At 35.4% G+C, this 21750-nt stretch overlaps 1 protein-coding gene across 2 annotated transcripts in view; it reads right to left on the minus strand.

Moving 5' to 3' along the window:
- The window catches only part of LOC118194239 (MAM and LDL-receptor class A domain-containing protein 1-like), a 458361-nt gene that overhangs the window by 264531 nt on the left and 172080 nt on the right, over window positions 1-21750 (minus strand). For both annotated transcript variants that reach the window (XM_085827015.1, XM_085827016.1), the window contains 3 exons: window positions 16520-16604; window positions 14350-14577; window positions 4177-4308 (listed from right to left, as the gene is read on the minus strand). In XM_085827015.1, the coding sequence (XP_085683141.1) occupies window positions 4177-4308; window positions 14350-14577; window positions 16520-16604 (445 nt within the window). The remainder of the gene's footprint in view (window positions 1-4176; window positions 4309-14349; window positions 14578-16519; window positions 16605-21750) is intronic.

Raw genomic sequence — 21750 nt, forward strand, 5'->3', positions numbered from 1 at the left:
GTTTGATAAAAAAGCATAGATTGATAATCAACTCTTACATCAGCAATCAAACATTGCTCAAACTCCATTCATTTTATGGGTTACATCATATATTTTGTTTTTCTAGCTGCATGGAAACTTTTTTGGATAAGTACTTTTCATTATCCCTAGATACTATTTCAATTCCAAATTTACATTTTCAGTTAATTTTGATGTTTTGAGACTGTTTAGTGGATAAATAATTTAGCCTAAAGTGTGCTGTACGAATAATACCTACAAGAGTTCTGGATCGTTTTTGTTTCACTGAATATATCAAAATTTCAGAGTTATAATATAAAATGATGGATATTATAATTTTATATTACGCCGCTAATCATATGCTATCAATTCATAAGAATAAAAAAAGTACTGCAAAAACTTTTGCCACTAGTACAGCAAACAATTTTTTAAAATTTACTCTGATTCTTAATGTTGGAGTTTGCTTTTGATTGTTATTCAGCGTGATGTTTAAACTTAACTAAATTCATAAGAATCTTAATTCTTGCTTAGATATCTAAATTTTACTAACGGTTTATAAAAGAATAACTAACACTTTAAAGTCATCTGCAGTAATACACTGCTGGCCATCAAAATTGCTATACTACAAAGAAAATCAAGTAGCAAAAGTTCATTTATTAAATATACGATTTAAAAAGGCATGAAAAATCTTGCAGGTTGTTTTAAAGCATGCAGAAAGTATAATTCAGTATACATAGTTGCTACATATATCAGCAACAGCAGCTGTAATCCATCCAGACATCGAATCGAAATAAGCTTGGATCACAGGTACAGTTAATTCATTCCATGCGGCTTTAAATCGATACCAGAGCTGATTAATCGTAATAGCTAGCACGTGATGGCTTGCGAGCCTCTCCGAAATCCGTAACTTGATGTTCTCAGTGGGTGCGAGATCTGGAGAACGAGGTGCTCAGAACAACAGAGAAACACCCTCTGCATCGAGGAAAGTCAAGACAACACGCGGAACATGCTGTTGTACATTATCTTAATGTATGATGGTGTCAGATAAGTCTCGAAGCAGAGCATAGCCATAGGTCTTAACACATCAGAAATATAACTGTGGCTGTCCACACTGCCGGTTATGCGAAAAAGAAGTGACCGAAGTTTGCGCATTATTGCACCCCATACCAGCACGTCAGATGCCAGGCCCTTATGAGGAAGGCGAATGCTAGTTGGCAACATTCGTTCTTTTTGGTATCTCTACACCCGGATACGTACATCATGGCACCGTGAGCACGAGCCTGGTCGGTACCTGACCAAACCCGAGCTTTGTAACCCGAGCCTGACACAGGAGATGCGACTAGCGATCTGGCCAGTATCATCGCTAGTCGCATGACCTGTGTCCAGTGCCATCCCTAGTCGCACCACTGTAGACGCCCCAGTCTTTGTGAGTTTTAGCTTACTTCTCGTCATAAATACCATTGAATTTCTGCCTTTTTTTAATTAATTTCTTTTTCTTTTTGCCTCGTCACAGTTTCATAATTTAGTCTTTTTCAACTGTCCTTTTAATTCTTTGCTTTAATTTCCAGATTAGGCCTGGTACTTGATGTTTCTGTCTTATTTTACATATTATTCTCTACATATCTAGTCATTTTATCCATGCCTTCTTTTATCATTGGAGACCTGTGTCTTTTTACGAATACGTTTTCTATTCGCCTCATCTCACTTTATTAACTAACTTTTGTACAATTAAGTAATGGGCTTAGTTTTTTAGTAGAGCCCTGGTCCTACCTGTATTTTATTGTCTTGCTTTACATATTATTTCTTTTACAAGATGCCCCTTTTTTTATTTTACAAAGGATGGCCTTCTCATGCAGGTTTTCCGTCTGGTCCTTCGGGGAAATCTGGGTTCACCCAAGTATCTGTCATTTGTCATATTATGTCTTTTCTCACTGGCTGGCTTTCCTGATACTTTTGTCTTCTTACATTACTTTCGTCTCTTCGCATTTTTGTATCGGATGTGCTGGCTAGTCACATTGATTTTCTCTGGGCCCGTGTTTTCCCGCAGGGACCGACGTTGATGCCTCCTGCCTACCTTTTATATATATTGTAAGGTACCTCACTTTGGAATTCTAAGTTAATGTTGGAAGTGAGGAACCTAGGAACTGAGAACTGATAACTGTTAATAAAATTAACATAATCCTTACATACTTAACAAACTTAACGACTTCAAAGCGAGCAATGGCAACACTGTACAGAAAAAACATTATCTCCTACGCACGAGAGTGTCTGTCAGAAATCCTAAAGATATTCTGCTTTTAAATGGTTTACGATTTGCTGCTGAATGGAATTTTATGTGGCATAAGCACCAAGAACGTAGTATTTAATAAATAAAGTAAACACAAAACGTTAATGATGAAAAGAACAACAAAAAGTTTTGCAAAGCCATCTTAATCTTAGTAAGTAAACTAAATATTGATATGATGAATTGATTAAAAAAAAACAAAGAAAAGAAAAAATGTATGTTAACACTTAGTGCTGCATCGGAAATCCTGAACGAATACTGCTATGCTGCTTTTAAAATTTTTGTAATTTTGATGTAGATTGTATATAGTGTAAGTTCGAAGACAGTAGTGCTTAAAAATAAAGCTAAAAAGATAAAAAATTGGTTAGCAGGAGTGAATGTACCAGCAAACTGGTAGACTGCGAGCTCAACGAGAGAGTAAAAAACCTTACCAAACCCTTTTGGGAGTTCGTTAAAATCTAAACTTTTCAGATATTTTATTAATTTTTATTATTAGTCCAAAGGCGCTTTGTCTCTGAAGGACTATTATTTTCGTTTTGGTTTCGTTTCAAACATAAGGGTAACTTCAATTACAAAATCTGTTGCACAAAACGTAAGTATGATTTAACATATCATTTGGAGAGTTTTAAACGAAAATCGCTTACATATCTTCCATTTTCAGTGAGTACAAGCTCTGAATCCGCAATTCCTTTGAACAGCTCTTGAAAACACCTTATTTTAGTTGATGTAGGATACCCTGTATTAGATTTCGACAGGGGTTTCTGTGTGAATTTTATTCGTATCCTTTTTTCTGTACCTCCCCTAAAAGTTTGTAACCTAAATTTGGAATCACCCTGTATTATTACAAGCTCATAAAATTACTCTTCAAAACATTCTCTTCACCCAATCCTTTCGGATTTCTGGGTTACTTTTATTTCTTAAGAGGTTATCACATATGGCTACAGTCACGGCTAGAATGGACTTTTCTGAGAAACGAGATTCTGGTAGCACTGGTTTAAACGGGAGTATTTCCTGAAAAAAGAGCACTGCTGGAAGTGCAGTCTCGCCTAGCTACGGAAACGATGTAACGCCTAAGCGAGATTTTTTCAAACCTCACCGAAAATGTCTCGGCTGGAGCTTTGTTCCGGTAGAGACAACCAATCAGACGAAAGTTCTGCTTCTAAAGGATCACGTGATCCCAGTCTGAGCGATAATCGATTACTGTTTGGTGTTCAAGTCTTCGTAATAAGTGAAAATGGAAACCTAGCTACGTGGGTTTTCTGGAATTGTGCGGGTTCTGAGAATTGTTCCTTGGGACGTGAAGTCCCGCGTAGCCGAAACATAATGTGATTGGGACCTTACAAATCATCAGATTCTTCTTTCAGCTACCTCCGACCTCTTGGTCACGCCCTTATCTCTCCTTGTCTCCGATGTCTCATCTCGAGAATACCCACGTTTGAAATTATATATCGCCATGTGCCTAAGGGCTTAATATCATGGAACTGGCAACATTGCACTTTTGTGTGATAGCTTCGGCCATAGCGTGTATCTGTCTATCTATCTATCTATCGTTTAATGTTTGTTAAATTACTTGTCGGAATGACTAAACGTGATCTTGATATTTAGAAAAACTTTTCCGTTAAGCAAAAGTATAAAAAAGTGCTTATATTTTCGGGTTTATAAGATTTATTTAATTTCTGTAACACGTAATTACTAACTGTAACAGCAAACATTTTTCTAAAAAGAACAGTTCCAACTTCATTAAATATCAACAAGATCTTAGAGCTTCGTAACTTGCAGTCTTAATTTCTAAGAAGAATAATTCCAACTTCATTAAATATTTGGTGTAATTTAATATCAAGAAACTTGCATTAAAATAAAAATATATACACATACAGACAGATCAGAAAGCTTACTTTTGTCAATGCTGTACCAAAATTCCACAGAGCATGTCGAAAACGAGTTTCGTAAGGTCGTAGTCTCGTAAATAGCTTTTAAACTTGATATGTACCTGATGTTTTTCGATGACGTCGCAATGGCATAATGACCTGAAACAAATACACTCTAATGATTTCAAAGTATTTGCTAATAAACCAAACAAATATAAACAATTACTACTGTAAGCATATATAATAAACACAGCAAATTTATTCAATAATTTATTTCATGAACAACCAAGAAACACTTAAATTATTTAAATCTCAAGTTAAAGATATATTTTGCATGAAAACTTAAAACTCTACAAAGAATATTGAATGAAAATTGTAGAGTCATTAGATTTATAAGTGCAAAAAATATGAAAAATATACAGTGCCTTTGCTAGAAAACCAATCTCCCGATTGCTATTCGGATGTACTTCCAATTACAACCGAAAATATGTGGTAAAGAGGGAGAAAATACCTTATAATCTCTCCCACTATGAAAAGGCATCTGGAAGGTGGTGATCCAATCACTAAATCTTGGTGGTGACGAATTATCGTCCATTAAATTTCAGCTTGATGATATTTTAGAGTCTTTTTGAATTCTTTTGGAATCAGGAAACGTGAAAAATCAAATATGTCTTCACTGGGATTAGAACTCCGGGTTTTCCGACTACTAACCGGTTGTGGTTTGGCTTCGTTTAATTGATTACGGCAAAGCATAAAAGGTCTATCTGCCTAACGGAAGGGATGCCTACGTCGATTACTTTCTCTGGATACACGTTGGGAAAACGTCCGTGCAGGCAGCCGGTTCGCTAGTACTCGAACTCCAGACTAAACTACCAAGATTCATCGACTTTACTGCTCAGTCGCTGGTAGGCCTCTAGTCGGTTGTGCTTTTAATTACAGCACGAAGGCAAATGGAATGGAGAGGAATATCTTACAAAATGTAAAACCGTTCATGAATATGGGTATTTAACATGAATTCCTTACGAGTATGGATTAGTTTAGACTCATAATTTTGTATTTCCAATGCTTTAATTAATGCTTTTCTTTCGTGCTTTTATAAATAAAAGATGAGACATACAGTCTTATAGAAATGTTCACTTTCTTACAGGCAGTTGATAAGCATGATAGATAGATTTGTTTGTTATACAAGGATTGGGATTGGGATACACGATCAATTTAAACTGCATAAAAAGTAATAGCATAAGATGAACTTAAAAGCGTAAAGTAAACCAGAATAATATGCTCAAATCTCTTCAAGTGTAAAGAAATACAGTAATAAGAATAATAAGAATTGACAATAAGGGTTTGTCTTTTAGTTTAAAAACCCGCTGTTCTTTAATGAGTAAGATTCCTAACAGATGTTATAGAATAAATAAAACAAAAAAAAAACATTTTACAGATACAAATTTTTATTTCACTTTATTTTTTATTTGTTATATTTATGCATTTAGAATGACCCTACGGAAAGTTGGTCCATGATATGAGAAATAAGATACATAACTTAAGATGTCTGCAGTTATATTCCAAGTAAATGTTAAATCTGTAAGTGAATCTCCAAGCGTACTTGGATAGTTACTGGGCACCATATCGAAATTAAAATGATGTTTCGTAAAATTAAATGCCTTTTCATTTCGTTTGGCGTCCACATTTGAAACCTCCCATCATAATAATAGGAAAATCTGTATTCTTCATCGAGTATCGGAATTTTTCATCAATGTACTAAACAAGAACATCTTCAAATCTCCTGAATTAACAGTTAGATGACTATACACGATGATAGAATAAATCGTGACAGTCCATTAACAATTACATCAACCATACAAATATCGCTTGCTTCTGAATCATATATTCTTTTACGATGCTTAACAGTAAATTCTATTGGTACATAATTTATATCAATATTTAATAAATCAATATTTATATCAATAAATATTTATATCAATCAGATTAAAAAGTATAAAAATATTAAGAATTTTGTTTATATTCTTAAGAACTACGCTTATTGCTTTTAAAATGCTTAATTTGTTAATCAATAGCAGACAGGTTATTCCGGAATAATAAAACATTGGCGTGTGGAAGATAAAGGTGCTTTATTTTAGGCAGTGGCAATACAATGCTCTTTAATAGCCGAGGTAGTTTATTAAAAGTGAACGATATCTATTTTACGCTTAGCCAAATGACAATAGTTTGGCTCGTTAGAGTCAAAAATGCTTTATTTCGATCAGTATTACCCCTGCTTGCTATTGAATATCAGAGTTGATTAATTAAAAACTCGTTAAATTCGTATAAACTATGAAATAAATAAAAAAAGAGAATTCGGCGTTCGAGTTGCACATGATCGGGTGAAGAACTACGTGTGTTTAAAATTTGGTGGCTCTATGTACCGCCGATTTTTCACAATACGAAAATCATATGTGAGATTTATTTTAATTTGTTTAACCAGATATTTTATATTCTGAATCGTTACTGCCACTTCTATCTTTCCGTTTTCCTCCCCCAGAAAACAAATTAACTAGCGTGTAATTAATTGAAGATTTGAGAGGGTTTAGAAAGAGAATGTTTTTCACAGTTAACACCACGTTACTGGATGTGCTTTTCTATAATAAGAAATCCTATCTTCGACTTTACATTATAATGAGATACATTCCGGTGACGTTGGAGGTCACATGATATAAGAACTGCTAATGTAAACAAACAAGCTTGTGCTGTGGCAGATGTGTGGAAAATTCGGGAACTTTGCTTATTTTTAATTAGTCATGTAATTTGCATTTCATCTTTAATTATTATTTCATCCATTAATTAACTGTTCATTCATTTGGTTTGTATAATTTTGGTTAACTCTTATATGCTATTGTTATCCTCATGATACTCTTTTGTTCGCTGCTTTACCATGCTTTGATTGTTAATATTTATTTATGAATTCTTTCCTTGATCGGATAATTAATTCATTTACACTGGTTATCATAAATTAAGGAAAAATGACAAAAATCAAGATTACTGAAAACGTTACATGTAGAATTTTATGAAACTTACCCACAATATACAACACATAGTAAGGTATCAAATAACATAAAAACAAATTACCAGACAATTATGGTAGTATAGAAATTAGCACATGTATAAAATGAACAAATCGAAGATGTCAGTTTGCTATAGTAAACGTACCTTCAATATGGAACATAATCGCCTCTAGAAGCAATACAGCACATTCAGCGATGTGTGATGCTTTCAATTATGCGGTCTATCAGTTACATAGGAAGCGAGAGCCATCGCTCTTGCAAAGCAGTTGCAAGCGCGGCAAGGGTCTAAGGAAGCGGATTGAGAACAGCTAGACGTCTCCCTAAAGCATCCCAAACGTGCTCGATAGGATTCAAGTCCGGGGATCGAGCTGGCCTCTCCATGCGCATAATTGTTTCCTGTTGAAGATAATCATATACGATGCAAGCCCTGTGTGGTCTTGCATTGTTGTCCTGTAACAGGAAAGCATCACCTATTGCTCCGGCATATGGGTGCACATAAGCATCAAGGATGTCCTCTCTATAAACATGAGCATTCACGGTTCCCCTTGGAAAAAACGTGGAGGTCTGTGCGTCCACCCAAAGAGATGCCACCCCAAACACAGACACTGCCCCTTCCGTATGCATCTCTTTCATGGATGTTTGACGGATGATAACGGGTTCCAGGTTCTCTCCGTACCAAATAACGCCTATTATCGCTTTATAGACTAAACCTGGACTCATACGTAAAGCGAATAGCCCTCCATTGCTCAGGCGTCCAGTGGACATGTTGTAGTGTCCACTGCAAACGGTCCCTCCTATGGCGTGCTTAAGCGGCACGCAAATGGTTGTTCGCGTCGCATACAGACCACCTTCGTGAAGACTTCAATGCACAGTTGACGCTGACACCAACATCCCGGTAACTTACCTCTCATATGAAAAGATCCCTTCTCTCTATTCAGTATAATATTCAGTATAATCAATCTTTGATTGATAGCAGCTACTTGAAATATGCAGGGCATACCGTACCACGTCAACACTAGCCCTACAACAACTAGCAGGAATTCCTCCCCTAGATTTGATAGTAGAAAGGGAGGCAGCTATCGTAAGGGTTACCAGGCTGGGTCAAACTTCAACACTCTGGGGTCATAGTTATCACCACTCGGACTACGAGGATCAAAACAACTGCAAAAACTTTCATCCAGCAGCATTTAATCTCTCCGACAGTATCAGTATAAACGACAAACCAATTCAGAGGTACAGTAATAACCTTTTCACAGATGGCTCCAAAACTGAGAACGGTACGGGCAGCGCCTTCTACAGACTAGAAAATGGAGTTGTAACATTCGAGTGGAAAAGGAAATTAGGCTTGAACAACTCGCTATACCAAGCAGAGCTTCTAGCTATCAGTGCTGCAATTAGATATGCGAACACATGTCAACAGGAGAAATTCTCCATACTCAGTGATTCGGCACCAAGTCTGGCGGCTATCGCAAGTCAAAACAGCCGGAGTCCTTTGGTATACAGAATTCAGATACAGCTTCTGACAATGCCTATTTCGCAAAGACCCACTTTAAAATGAGTTCCCGCTCACACAGGGATTCAAGGCAATGAAGCCGCTGACCTACTGGCCAAGCAGGCAGCCAACTGCACGGATATATTAGAAAGACCAACTAAACTTCCTTGGTCTCATATTAAGCGAACAACTTTCACAAGTCTGCTACAAAATTGGCTAAGTAGATGGACAGAGGCAGAGGTAGGACGAAGGACATTTCGCTTACTGCCAAAAGTTAACATGGAAATAAAGACCCACTGTGCTAGCCTAACACAGTTCTTGACAGGTCATGGACCATTCCCAGTATACCTGAACAGATTCAGACTTAGGGATACTCCTTTCTGCGAATGCGGAGAGAAAGGCGACACGGACCATTATTACTTCCATTGTGTACATACAAGAACCTGGGACTTGAAGAAACCAGCGGACTGTCCCTGGACAATGTGGACAAATAACACTCAAAAACAGAATAGCCCTTGATAAAATAGAGAAAATCTCAAGACACTGCCTAAGCAGAAACAACCGTGGATAATATTATAATATTTCAAATGTTCAGAACTTAAAGCAGATAACCAGAATAACGCTTAGTGCCTTGCAGTTATCAATATTTAAAAACTGTTATTAGTATATAATATTCAACCTTGTTACTCTGGAGTCTTCCCCGCCGTGATGGTATATAATTCCGTTTGGTTCATGTCCGTGGTCGGAAGCCATCATAGCGGTGCACTCACTTACACTCACTCACCAACCTACCGGTGGCTTAAGCAAGGGAAGATCTAAGGTGCACATAATGTCAAATATCGGTCATCGGCAATCGTCGTAGCAGTTAGCCGTCCTTGGCTGAACATCCTAGAGGCCGAATCTGTGATTTGAAATTGCCTCCAAAGTCTATGAACCACAGAAGCACTCACATTTAGCCATCTGGCCTCTTCTGTTTGACTTTGTCCTGCCTCTAGTCTCGCAATGGTTTTCCATCGCAGTTCTGCAGGCAAATGATGCCTGGAGGTCCTTGTTATGAATTGGCTATCTCAGATTTCTGATGTCACCATCACAGTGAAATATGCGGGCTTGCTCTCAAACATGGATTTTTTATGTTCCTCGCAGATGAAGTATTCCGAGTGCAGCGCCACTGATTTGCATATTGGAGTTTTACTCAGCTACTCTTACTTGGCAACATATTTAAATTTTACACGGTTTGGCTTATTTTTGAGGGAGTTATCGCTATTTTTGAAGTTACTATTTTTAAGTCATAATTTCATCAGCTTAACAAGCAGAACAGTAAATATAAATAGTTGGTTTCTGAAATATGTAACAGTCAAATTTCCGGAGCACTGTAAATGCAGTTGGCCCTTAAATCATGTAAGGATAACGATGCCAATTTCTGCGCAGTTTAAAATTAATATATAATTTTATATAATTTATCTATCATCCTATTGATAGTATAAACTGCAGTTTAACAAATTTTGTATACTATAATATAAATATCAAAAAGAAACATGTAGAGATTTGTGCAACTGAGTTCGCTGCAGTACTAGCTGTGAAACTAATAATTTTTCCTAATACATTTTTCTTCATTTTATAATAATAAATAGTAAAAAAGTACTATCTGTATACATTTTAAATATACAAAAAATAAATTTGAAGTTATTTTAAATCTTGTAAGTTACATGCTGTATGTGCAGAATTTTTTATTTCAAAATCATGTAGCTCAAAAATGATTTTTAAGTGTATTTATTGAAAAGATTTACCATAGGAAATAGATCAGTGTAATTCTAATGCATATACTAAGGCACATGTTATCTCAAACTATGGACTGACACAACCATTGAATTTCAAGGACTAAATATACACGCTAATTTGATATTCAAACTAAAAAACTCAGCAATCTCCCATGAAAATTTAGAATTAAGTGTAAATTCTTATAAAAGCATCCTTTTATATTAAAATGTTTAATTATTACTGGTGCTTCTAATATTACAGCTGTTAGTATCCTTAATATCTACAATGGAAGGTATAAAAAAATTAGCATTCCGATATTGATGTGTATTCATTAAAAATCGATTACAACAGCTAAAGTATTAAAATATATTCTGATGAAATTTCTTCATTTCGGCCTTAACACAGCTTGTTATAAGTACCGTGCTACCCGGCATTACTTTGAAACAAATATTGTTTACATATTTTTCCTTGAATAACAAAAGACCCTTCTTGTTGACATCAAGGAAAGAGAAATCATTTATAAGCGTATTTTTCAACTTCTCGCAATAGCCATAAATTTCTAAGTTCGAAAAATCAATTAATTTCAGCGGAATATTTGCTATCGACTCCATTGCAAGCATACCACATGCGGATGTTATTGTTCTTAAACCACGTGACCACATTTTCCCTCTTCTTTTCTTGCGGAATGTATCTCATTACTGAGAGTATTTCAAGCTAATGAATCTTTAAGAGTTAATTTCGTGTTTAAGGGGACTCATACACCTTAAAACCCATAAGATGTTCGAATAGGTGACTGTTGCAAGAATTGGGATAACTTATTTATTTTAAAAGCAATTACTATCAACTTTTTACAGCTGACTACATAATATAACTGCTTTCTGAAATAGTCATCAGAAAGTTTGTGTTGCCACAAATATTTTTATAATTTAATCCGCTTTGTGACAACATTTTTCGTCGTGTTTTCAACTTGCGCGCACAGTTTAAAACATTCTGTTGCATAATTTAATTCCATATTTAATATATAGCTTTTATAACATTTGAAAACTACTGTGATATTTATAACATTTGAAAACTACCTAAAATTCTAAAAATTTCATGTTAAATTTTTATTTTATTTTGAGTTGAGTTTATAAAATGTATTTTATTAAAAAAATTTGTAATGTTTTCGTCCATAAAATTTTTCAATATTAAAATATTCATCAGATTGTTGGTTCAGTTAGAAAATAGTGCCCATATAAAGAATTCCATCTAATTTCAAGTATGTACCATTAGCCATTTTTAAAATATCATGCTCGCCAGGTGGAAACATGGCGAAATATTTTGCCACAAAGAGGATTAAATTACAAAAATATTTGTGGCAACACAAACTTTCTGGTTACTAGTTTCCAAAGCAGATATATTATGTAATCAGCTGTAAAAAGTTGGAAGTAATTGCTTTTAAAATAAATAAAATATCCCAATTCTTGCAACAGTCACATATTCGAAGATCATGAGGGGTTTAAGGTGTATGAGTCCCCTTAAATTATTCTGCGTAGACTTTAACTATTCTATGTAAATTTAGTTTTACAGCGAGTATTCATTTTGAGTTTTCCTTATAAGGTTTTGTTTGTTTTGTTTTGTTTTATACGGGCGCACCCCTTCCGCCTGGTTTGTTGAACCTTATGAAGAAAAGCAGGCGCAACCCTTCCAACAACAAACGACACGAGCCGGCCGTGTCAAAAAAAAAAAAAAAAAAAAAAAAAAAAAAAAATTAGCAGCTTAACAGAAAGAAAAGAAAATTAGGTTAGTATACTAAAAAGAATAACACGGCACATAAAAACACAAAAACATTTAAGCTGTCCCTGGACCTTTGCATATAAAGTCTACCTTTAAGGGTAGTTTGCATAAATTGAACGCTTTCAGTATGTTAGCTCGATCAATCAGAGATACCGATGACATATTTATGAGAATTGATGACTTTCATAATGTCTTGTGCAAATTTTACTCCTTTTTTATAATTTTGAATCATTTCTCTTACACTTCCATTTCCATGTAAGGCTCTTACCCCCCCCCCCGGTGAGTGTACAACTTTCAATAAAATGAATGCAGTCACCAGCAGTATCACATTTAAGGCATAAATTTACCCCCTGGAGGTGGAATCTCTGTAAGTACATAGGAAAGCGTCCATGCCCTGTTACTAATTGATTATAGTCTTTATCGCAAAATATAGGCATATTCTTCTTAATTATTAGATTTGACAAGGCCTCTGATCTTCTAGGAGACACATTCCATTGATCAGACCAGGTTTTATACATGTGATCTTTCATTTTGCTAATTAAAACCTTTTTAGAATGTTGTAGATCACCTTCAGAAATCCCATCCCCCAGGGCAGCCTTCTTTGCCAGGGAATCCACCCTCTCATTCCCAATGATACCAATATGGCCTTTACCCAATGAATATTGATTGACATTTTATATTTTAAATTCATATAATCATTTTTAATTTTATTCATGATAACATTTTTATGGTCCGGCCGAGAGAGAGCGACGAGTGTTGAATAGGCATCCGAGTATATATGAACTGTACATTTATAGATCAAATTGGATTTAATCCATTCCAAGGCTTTATAAATGGCGTATAGCTCTGATTGATAAACTGAATTATGTTTATCCAGTATGTATTTTTGATAATGGATCTCCAAACCATAAAAATATATGACAAACGCACATCCCACACCTCCCTCGAAACCGGACCCATCTGTATAGATTTCATATTCGCTGGTAGGCAATACATTGCAATCAAATAAAATACCATGTCTCTGTCTTGGATGAATCGAATTATTGTCAATTTGGGCAAATGCGTTGCTTTCAACCTGCATTCTATCCAGAATAAGAGAGCTTTCTATTGAATATTGTAATAGGAATTTATTGTAGAAAAATTTATAATGAATGGAGAGAGGGGAAACCCCGGCCAATCCTTATAAGGTATTTTTCTAGCCTTCACAGCATGCCTTCATGGTGTAATGGCCAGCCCACTCGGCGCTTATTCCAAAAGTCCAGGTTCGAGTCCCGGCGAGGGCACTGCACATTTTCATGGCTACTACTTCAAAATAACCTAATGGTTCTACAGTGGCGCCCGAACTAAAAAAGGGGGTGAATGATAATTCTTCACCGCTTGGGTCCCTTAATCACCAGTCGCCCTTTAAAAGGGGGTTGTATATAAGGTATTCCCGCTCTCTTCAGCATGCCTTCACTGAACACTGGTAGTTCGGTCTGAGGTTCGAATCCCGCGAACGGGCTGGCTGCATGGGCGTTTTCGTGGTTTTCCCCATGTGTAACGTGTATACGAGCCAGTTTCCCTTAGAAAGTCCTCCACGAAAGGCATCCCTCCCTTTAGGCAGATAGCCCTCGTGTGCTTTGCCATAATTAAATACACCAACACCATCCAGCATGCCTTCGTGGTGCAATGGTTAGCACACTCGGCGCGTATTCGAGAGATCCAGGATGGAGTCCCGGCGAGAGTATTGCTCATTTTTCATGTCTCCTGCTTCGAAAAAATCCTAATGTCTCTACATCCTCATAAATGCTGGCAGACCTGTAAGCATCAGGGTGCCTTTGTTCATCTTATTTAGTTTTAAAATGAAGGGGTGTTTGTACGTTCTCGTGTCTCCATAAAATCTCCGAAGACACAGTAACAAGTCGCTTGGATTATGCACAAGTGACATTTAATAAAAGGCTCATTTTTTACACATACATAAGACTTTTTATTTCTTAATACTAGAGATATACGATTTCGGAAACAAGTTCTTTCAGGTAACATCAAGGTTGGTACGAAAAGGAAAAAAAATGAACTAAGACATAAAATTCTGAACTTTTAATCAACGCATATGAACAAAAAGGATTTTATAATGACCTGAGGAATCTTTCTTTGTGTGGTCCACATTCAAGTCCATCCTGGTAGCTTCAACTCGACTCCATTTGAAGGTGGATGAAAGGTCACTCCATCCGCAAGAATGTTGTTCGAAATCGCAATCAGCGCACATGGATTCATCCAGGCCATTCGCGCAATCTTTGCGGAAATTGCACTTGTCTGTAGCGGGTACATGTTGGCCATTCTTACAGTCAAATAGATTTGTTTTCTCTGTAAGTTAGACATATGTTAATTAGAAAAACAAAAATGTTTCAAAACAAAATACACAAGCGTTTTCCCTGAATAATATTAATTGCTAAGTGAGATATACATACACATCGTCTCACTCAAATTATTATGTACACTAAGCAAAAAAAAAAAAAAAAAAAAAAAAAAAAAAAAAAAAAAACATGTTTATCTTCCGTTCTGGCTGGGGCGATTGACGAAATTTAACTTGTGTTTCTCCTGTCTAGAAAGCGCGACTTGAAATATGTATGAGATTTATATAAAGCATTGTTCTAATATAGGCATTTTGACATAAAATTGGATTTTTACTGAAATGACCTACCTATTCTTTCAATATTTCGATTCTACGGCTGAAATTATGCCTTAATATTAAATTTTAAAAAACATTAGTGACATTAAATTTTGAAAAACATTAGTGACATTAAATTTTGAAAAACATTAGTGACAAACTTACCGAGAAGCTAAAAAATTTATCTTGGTGCACTTTTCAGTTTGCTCCAAGAACAATTCATTTGGTGCTACTCTTAATTTATAATAACCATTTTTTCCTTTCTCTTTTTTCCTTGTACAGGAGCGGAAAAAGGTTCATCGTTCATTCTTCCAAACAATTCTAACAAAAGTAGGTGAACCACATTTAGCATTATTATCGCTTATAACAACTATGCCAAACTTTAAAACGCACCAATATATAAATTTCCGTTTATTTCAAAATTTTGAATAAAGAACTCGAAACTTTGCAGGTATGGCTAAAAATATTTACATTTACTTAGAGGTGACAGGAACAATTTTCTAAATTATAATTCAAACTTGTTTTGGAAAAATTTATAAAATTTACTGAAAAATACAAATTTAAAAAAAAATATCAGAAAATATCTCAGAATTTTATTTCGACTGAATCTAAATTTTGAATTGGGAAAGAAGGAATCAAGGAAGTTTAATAAAGAAAAAAAGAGATATTAATAAATATATACCAAATTCAATTAACGTTGAGGAGCTAAAATTTATAGAGCTAATTTTTTAAAAGCTACTCCTACCATGTTTACAAAACTTGGGGCTTTGGCATAATTTGAGTCGTAGAATCGTTATGTCGAAAAGACTCAATTTGTCTTTTCAGAAAAAGTACGATTTTAGTTCAGAATACCTACGTTAGAACATTGTTATACGTAAGCCTAAATATGTATCCTAAGTCGCGCCTTCGAGACGTGAAAAAAAGGAAGTTAAAATTACATTTCTCATGAATTTACATTTTGCTGTTAACTCGCAGAAAAATTCAAACCTCCGAAATGCGTATATAACTACTACATTTTGGAATTTATTAGAATAGTTTTAATACTATAAGAAAGTAATGTAAGATATCAGACATCTACTGAGATTATTACACTTTAAATTAGTATTGCTTTAAAAAGGAAAAGTTAAATTTCATCAATAGTCGCAATACAACGTAAGCTATAGAAATCTGCCATTATTTTTCGGGGGGGGGAGTTATTTGCGTGTATGTAAGGTGCACATGGAAATCTAATTAGTTTTGATTTTTCAAGATGTTTTTCTTTACGGAATATTTAGCATTTGATGTTAAAAAAAATATAAGTTTTAATAAAATACATGACAGATTTCGACTGAAATTATAATTAATTATGGAGAGACATATTTAAGCTACAGTTTGTTAAATGGAAAATAAATAATTTAAAATTAGATAAAAAAGTAGCCTTATTTTGGCTTAAATTTTGAATAAACTCTATCGGTTTTGAGAACTATCAAACACATATCCTTCTTCTCCGGAAGCAATAAAATAGTTATAAAAACACATAAGTAGATTAATTTATCGGCAATTAAATGTGATGTAAACTCCAGCTAAGCTCTAAATTATATTGCGCATCGTCAATAAATAAATGAATAATAAATAAACAAACTGAACCGAAGAAAATACCTTCGCAAAGTCCATCGCGTATGGATATGTCATCAACAGCAACATAACCCAAAGTGTGTCTTCCAGCATAGCCTGCCAAGAATATCTGTAAAGAATAATTAACAAGAAATCAGAAGAAGAAAAGAAATTAATTGCGAAAAACCTTTTAAATTTTACACAGTTATTGCCTTTCTCAGTCCCCCCCGGGGGTCGACTTGGAGCAATCTCGGCGTTCTGGCTTGGTCAATATCTAAACAGACTCGACTTCTGCAGAAAATTTAACCCACCACTTCATAGTGACTAGAACCATCGTTTGTACCCTAGTAGTTTGAGGCTCGGCAGGGACCATATGGTACTGTCTTGTCTGCCCCTTGATTGTGGGGACGCTACTTGGTTAGATTTAGAAGGTTGTCTGGGGGGACTGGCTCCCCCTGTGGAGGTAGGAAGTAAGAGGAGAGGCCCTAACTGGTTTTCCCCATGCACTGCTTTGAAGCAGTGACGATATCCTTGTGGAGAGCAAAAGATTCAGTGAATTACCATTAAGATCAATGTGTTTTGACACCATCAGATGTAAACATTTTGTAATTATGTCGTTAAATGTACGCATAAATGTATATATTTTCTTTTCCTACAATATTTCAGAAAGCGTTGTTTTTACCCAGACATTCCGATTTTCTGTTACCCTGGGTTGATAGGGGGAGTTAGCCTCTTCGGATCGCCTCCAAGGGTTGAGGCGTTTAATTGTGTCTGGCTTTTTATAACTGAGTCTGGCTGCCCCAACCCCTTCGTTCAGTGCTTTGCTCAGGGAAGCACACAATATTGTACTTAAATTTACCTCTAATAACATTTATAACAGCTTTAAGATAAAAATGACCGCAATTATTACGCAATTTTACCGTTAGTTTATCTTTCATGTCTATTAGATTACGCAAAATATCACGAAATTACATTTCTCTTCTATTTATGCGATTAACGTCCTGAATAAAATAAATGATTTCTCTTTCATGCATCTGTCTTAACCACATTCTTAATACTTATCATCCTAAGTGTACTGCATATTACAGACGTTGTTCGCATATTTTTTAGATAATTTTGCTTTGCTATAAAAAATGTCGTCTGCTAAGAAGTTTTTAATTGCAACTATATTTTTGAAAGTATAAATTATCGTCCGCTTCTTGATAGTTTTGTTGTCGTGCATAATGGCGCTTTCAAAGAAGCAGTGGATAGAAGGCTATGTTTCTGCTCTTTCCGAAGAAAATTATTAGTATCTAGTTATTAAAAACTCTATGAAAGCCATGGTATTTCGATATCTAAAACTATGATAGGTAATATAGTCAACAAGGAAGGGGGGAAAAAACGTCAAAGTTTGGCTTCAAGTGAAAAACTTGTTTCAGATACATATCCAAGAGAAAAACCGAATGTTTGGAATGTTGCTAAGATAATTTTTTAATGTTAAAAAAACTGTGAATTCAAAGAATAGTTGCAAAATCAATTTAAACACTAAGTGTCAACTGTTAAACAAAGTGATTAATTCTGATTTCCTTCTTAAAAAAGACAAAAAAAAATGTAATGTGCATCGTATTTCTCTACGACATGTCGCCAAACACAGAACGCGCTGCAGAATTCTTTATGAGAAACATTTATCCCAATAAAAATTGATTTTTCTCATTTACAAATACCTAAGGTAGATGAACCTTGGGTATTTGTAAATGGTGCAATAAAAAGATATGTATTTATTATGATCAAAGAGGAGAAAAAAGACTTAAAAACATGGTTCAAAGAATCTAAAGAACGTTTTTCAAAGGAATTAATGATTTTTGCTGGTTTCTCATATAGCGGCGGAGAAAAATGTTAACTATTTTTATAGGTTAGGAATCTATTTTAAATGATAAGGTTAGGAATATATTTTATACCCAATTTCAGATAAGAAATACATTCTCTTTACCCACATCAGTAGAACTGCCTCAAGACAAAGCAAGCAGCCACGAGTCAAAATCCACTGTTAATTTTCTGGAAAAAATGGGACAAGAAACGGGTATCGAGGCTAAAACCTTCCTTATATCCCTACTAAATCTTCTGATACATCACCCATCAATTTTATTTCTTTGGTCTTTTAAAAGTAGATTGTCCAAAATTCGATAGACACTCCTCCTTGGACTTTCGAAAACTGTTCAAGAGGAACGGGAGAAAATACCTCTTCCGATACTATAAAAGGCATTATTGTCTTGGAAATTATGGTGTAGAAGGAAAATGATGAATGAGAATTATCAAATTGAACATTAATAACACAAAACGTTTAGGTAAATTATTTCCGTAAATGGAATGAAAAGGGTGTGATAAATGTGCAAACATTCTCTGTACATGCTTACTTTAGCATTCTCTTTTTTCAGGTTCGTTAGTATTTCCACATCTCTGCCACAGCTTTTTAAATTTATTCTTTGATTAGCTTGTATCTTTTTCGTTGTTGTACTCTATACCTACTTTCGTATCCTTTTCTTTTTCTTCTCTCAAAAATTTGCCTTTTGCTTCAGTTTAGCTGAATTCACTCATATTTAATTTGAGTTAGATGACTTCTGGAAGTTGGTGACATTTTTATGCAAATTATTTCGTGTGATGATAGTGTGGGTAAAATTCGCCCGGGGTCAATGTATTCACTTATCAGCTTTCAACAAGCTCCAGTTCTGTTTCGCTAATACATTAGCGTAAAAGGATTATCTGTTTTATCACTAATGAAGTGCTGGCGTGTTCTACAATTATCCTTATTATATATGTCGCAGTACTAAGTAATAGTTTTATCAGATAATTAATTATGAAGGCAGGTTGAAATAAAGCGAGTGGATATTTTAAGAATTATCAACTTTGAATTCATTACATAATTTAACTTACGTTTTTACCAATTTTCTTGGAATGAAATCTGTTTCTAGTTTTTGTCTAACTAATGGTAGAATGGACTTGCTTTATTCAGTTAATTTTGCAAGGTATTTGTGTCTTCTTAAATTGATTTCAGTCAACATTAATGCACTTTAGAAATGCTTTTTTTTCTTTAAATCCGTAAACTTTGCTTCGGGAAAACTGAATATAGAAAACCACTGTTTTAGCATTAGATTTGAGTAACTGTGCAGAGATCATTGAGCACTTTACTTCGAGCAGAAGTGAGAAATGCGAAATGCCTTCGCCTGTATTTGAATTCCAAACCTCTCGACTACTCGCCAGAGATGGTTCCAATTATGTACGAAGATACGCACAAAGCAGGAAGAAAATATCCTACATTCTCTCGTACTAAAGAGACAATTGGGAAGGAGGGCACCAAATAGAGAAATACTAGTTGTTGCCGTGCTATTGTCTACGACCTTTTAGTTTGGACGGCACTGTAGAACCGCTTAGGCATTTTATTTCGGAGCAGGTGACATAAAAAATATACATTGCTCCCGCCTAGAGTCGAACACCAGACCTCCCGGCTGCTACTAGGACGTGCTTGCAACTACACCGCGTAATAGAGGCAAGGAAGGTTTAATACTTTAGAACTGTACAAATAAATATTTATTTAGTTTGTATTATTAAGCAAATAACTACGTTCTCTGATCCAAATTTACATATTGTGTGTGACAAGATGGCTTAAATTTCCAACGTATTACGAATTGTTTGATTTACTATACAAATACAATGCAGATATTTAATTGTAAATGTTCATTATTGTTGTTAAAAACTTCCTAGTGCCCATTTTTGTATACATGCGTGCAAGATTGTCATATCAGAGTGAAGAAGATCCTGAATGTTTCTTCCTAGTGAGATGAGTAGCTAGATTTTCTGGTCGACTGCCCACTTTCATTTTATAAATAAAGGATTATTGCCAATTCGCCGACATTAAATGCTATTTTTAGAAATTTTATTGTTTTCGGTGCTGGGCATAGTACAATTCGTCCGTCTCAAGCGCAACCTTGGTTGGCATTCTGCCAAAACACATGGGACTCGCCCAAAAGTGGCGGTATTACTTGCTGCGATGCGAAAGGTCTTCTCTTCCTCAGAAAGAGCTATGCTGGAAGGAAAGAAAGTACCGATCCTTCCACCCTATTTTGAGAATAATTCGGTCCGAATGGCGCAAGCGTGTTTGCGCTCATGGTCGCGGATGAGGGGGTCGAACTATAAAAAGGAATGATGTGTGCGGCTTCCTCGTTTTGTATTGAATCGTTGATTAACCACTTTATGTGTCGTCTGCTCATTTTGAAACTATCGGCTATTTTCATTAGTTCCAGGTTCAATAATTTAGGTTCCGGTTTCTTTCTCCATCTTTTTCCTGATTCCGTTACGTGCGGTGGATGCACTTTAAATCGCAATGTTTAGGCTTGGACCAAGAATGAATTTTTTTCGCGTTTAAGGTGAGTTTTTTTTTTTTTTTTTTTTTTTTTTTTTTTTTTTTAGGTTTCGGCTTAGTTGAAGTGTAACCGTATCATATCGCCTGTAAACTAACTATAAACTGCCTTTGGACTAACAGCACTTCTTTTTCACAATATGCAGATTTAAGTTTCTTCGGATATTTTTATTATTATTTACGCGTTACGTCCTACAGCATTACACAGAAGGGAGGGATGCCTTCGCGGAAGACTTCGCGGAAAACTGGCATAGGGAACTGGCATTTACTCGTTAGACATAGGGAAAAACACGAGAACGCCCATGCAGCTAGCCCTTTCGCGGGATTCGAACCTCGGATCGAACTACCAGTGTTCAGGGACTTTACCGCTTGACCTCTGGTGGGCCTTTTAAGGTATATTTTATCATCGAATTCTACGTAGGTTTTCATCCCACGAACGAAATATCATGCCGTGCATTGCTATTAAACAGCCACACTGCATAGCAACAGCTTTATAACTGTTGTTTCCTTCTAGAGTTAACCTTCTCTTTCTTATCTCTTTCCTAGTTATTAAAACATTACCTTAATTGCGTGTTAATTTAAGATTATTTTCCTCTTGCTATGATGACCGCATTTTTTTCTTGCTGTATACTGTTTGCTCAGTTTATCAGATAGCGCTTTAGTAAGTACGAGCTACAATTTGCTGCCCTCTCAGGACTGTAAGAAATGACACGATGATTTGAGAGCCACATGAAAGCTCGAGCTTAGATCTGAACTTTGTGATCCTAAGGAGTATTCAGTCTATGGACTGAACACTCTATAGGAGTGAAACTCCATGTATTTCACGAAACAGCCACACAACAGTCCATGTAGGGCACATGCTATGTTACAACCGATGTAACAT

This window comes from Stegodyphus dumicola, chromosome 11 (genome assembly GCF_044657685.1).
Source record: "Stegodyphus dumicola isolate Sdum_Otavi_A_Nest chromosome 11, ASM4465768v1".
Classification (NCBI taxonomy): Eukaryota; Metazoa; Arthropoda; class Arachnida; order Araneae; family Eresidae; genus Stegodyphus; species Stegodyphus dumicola.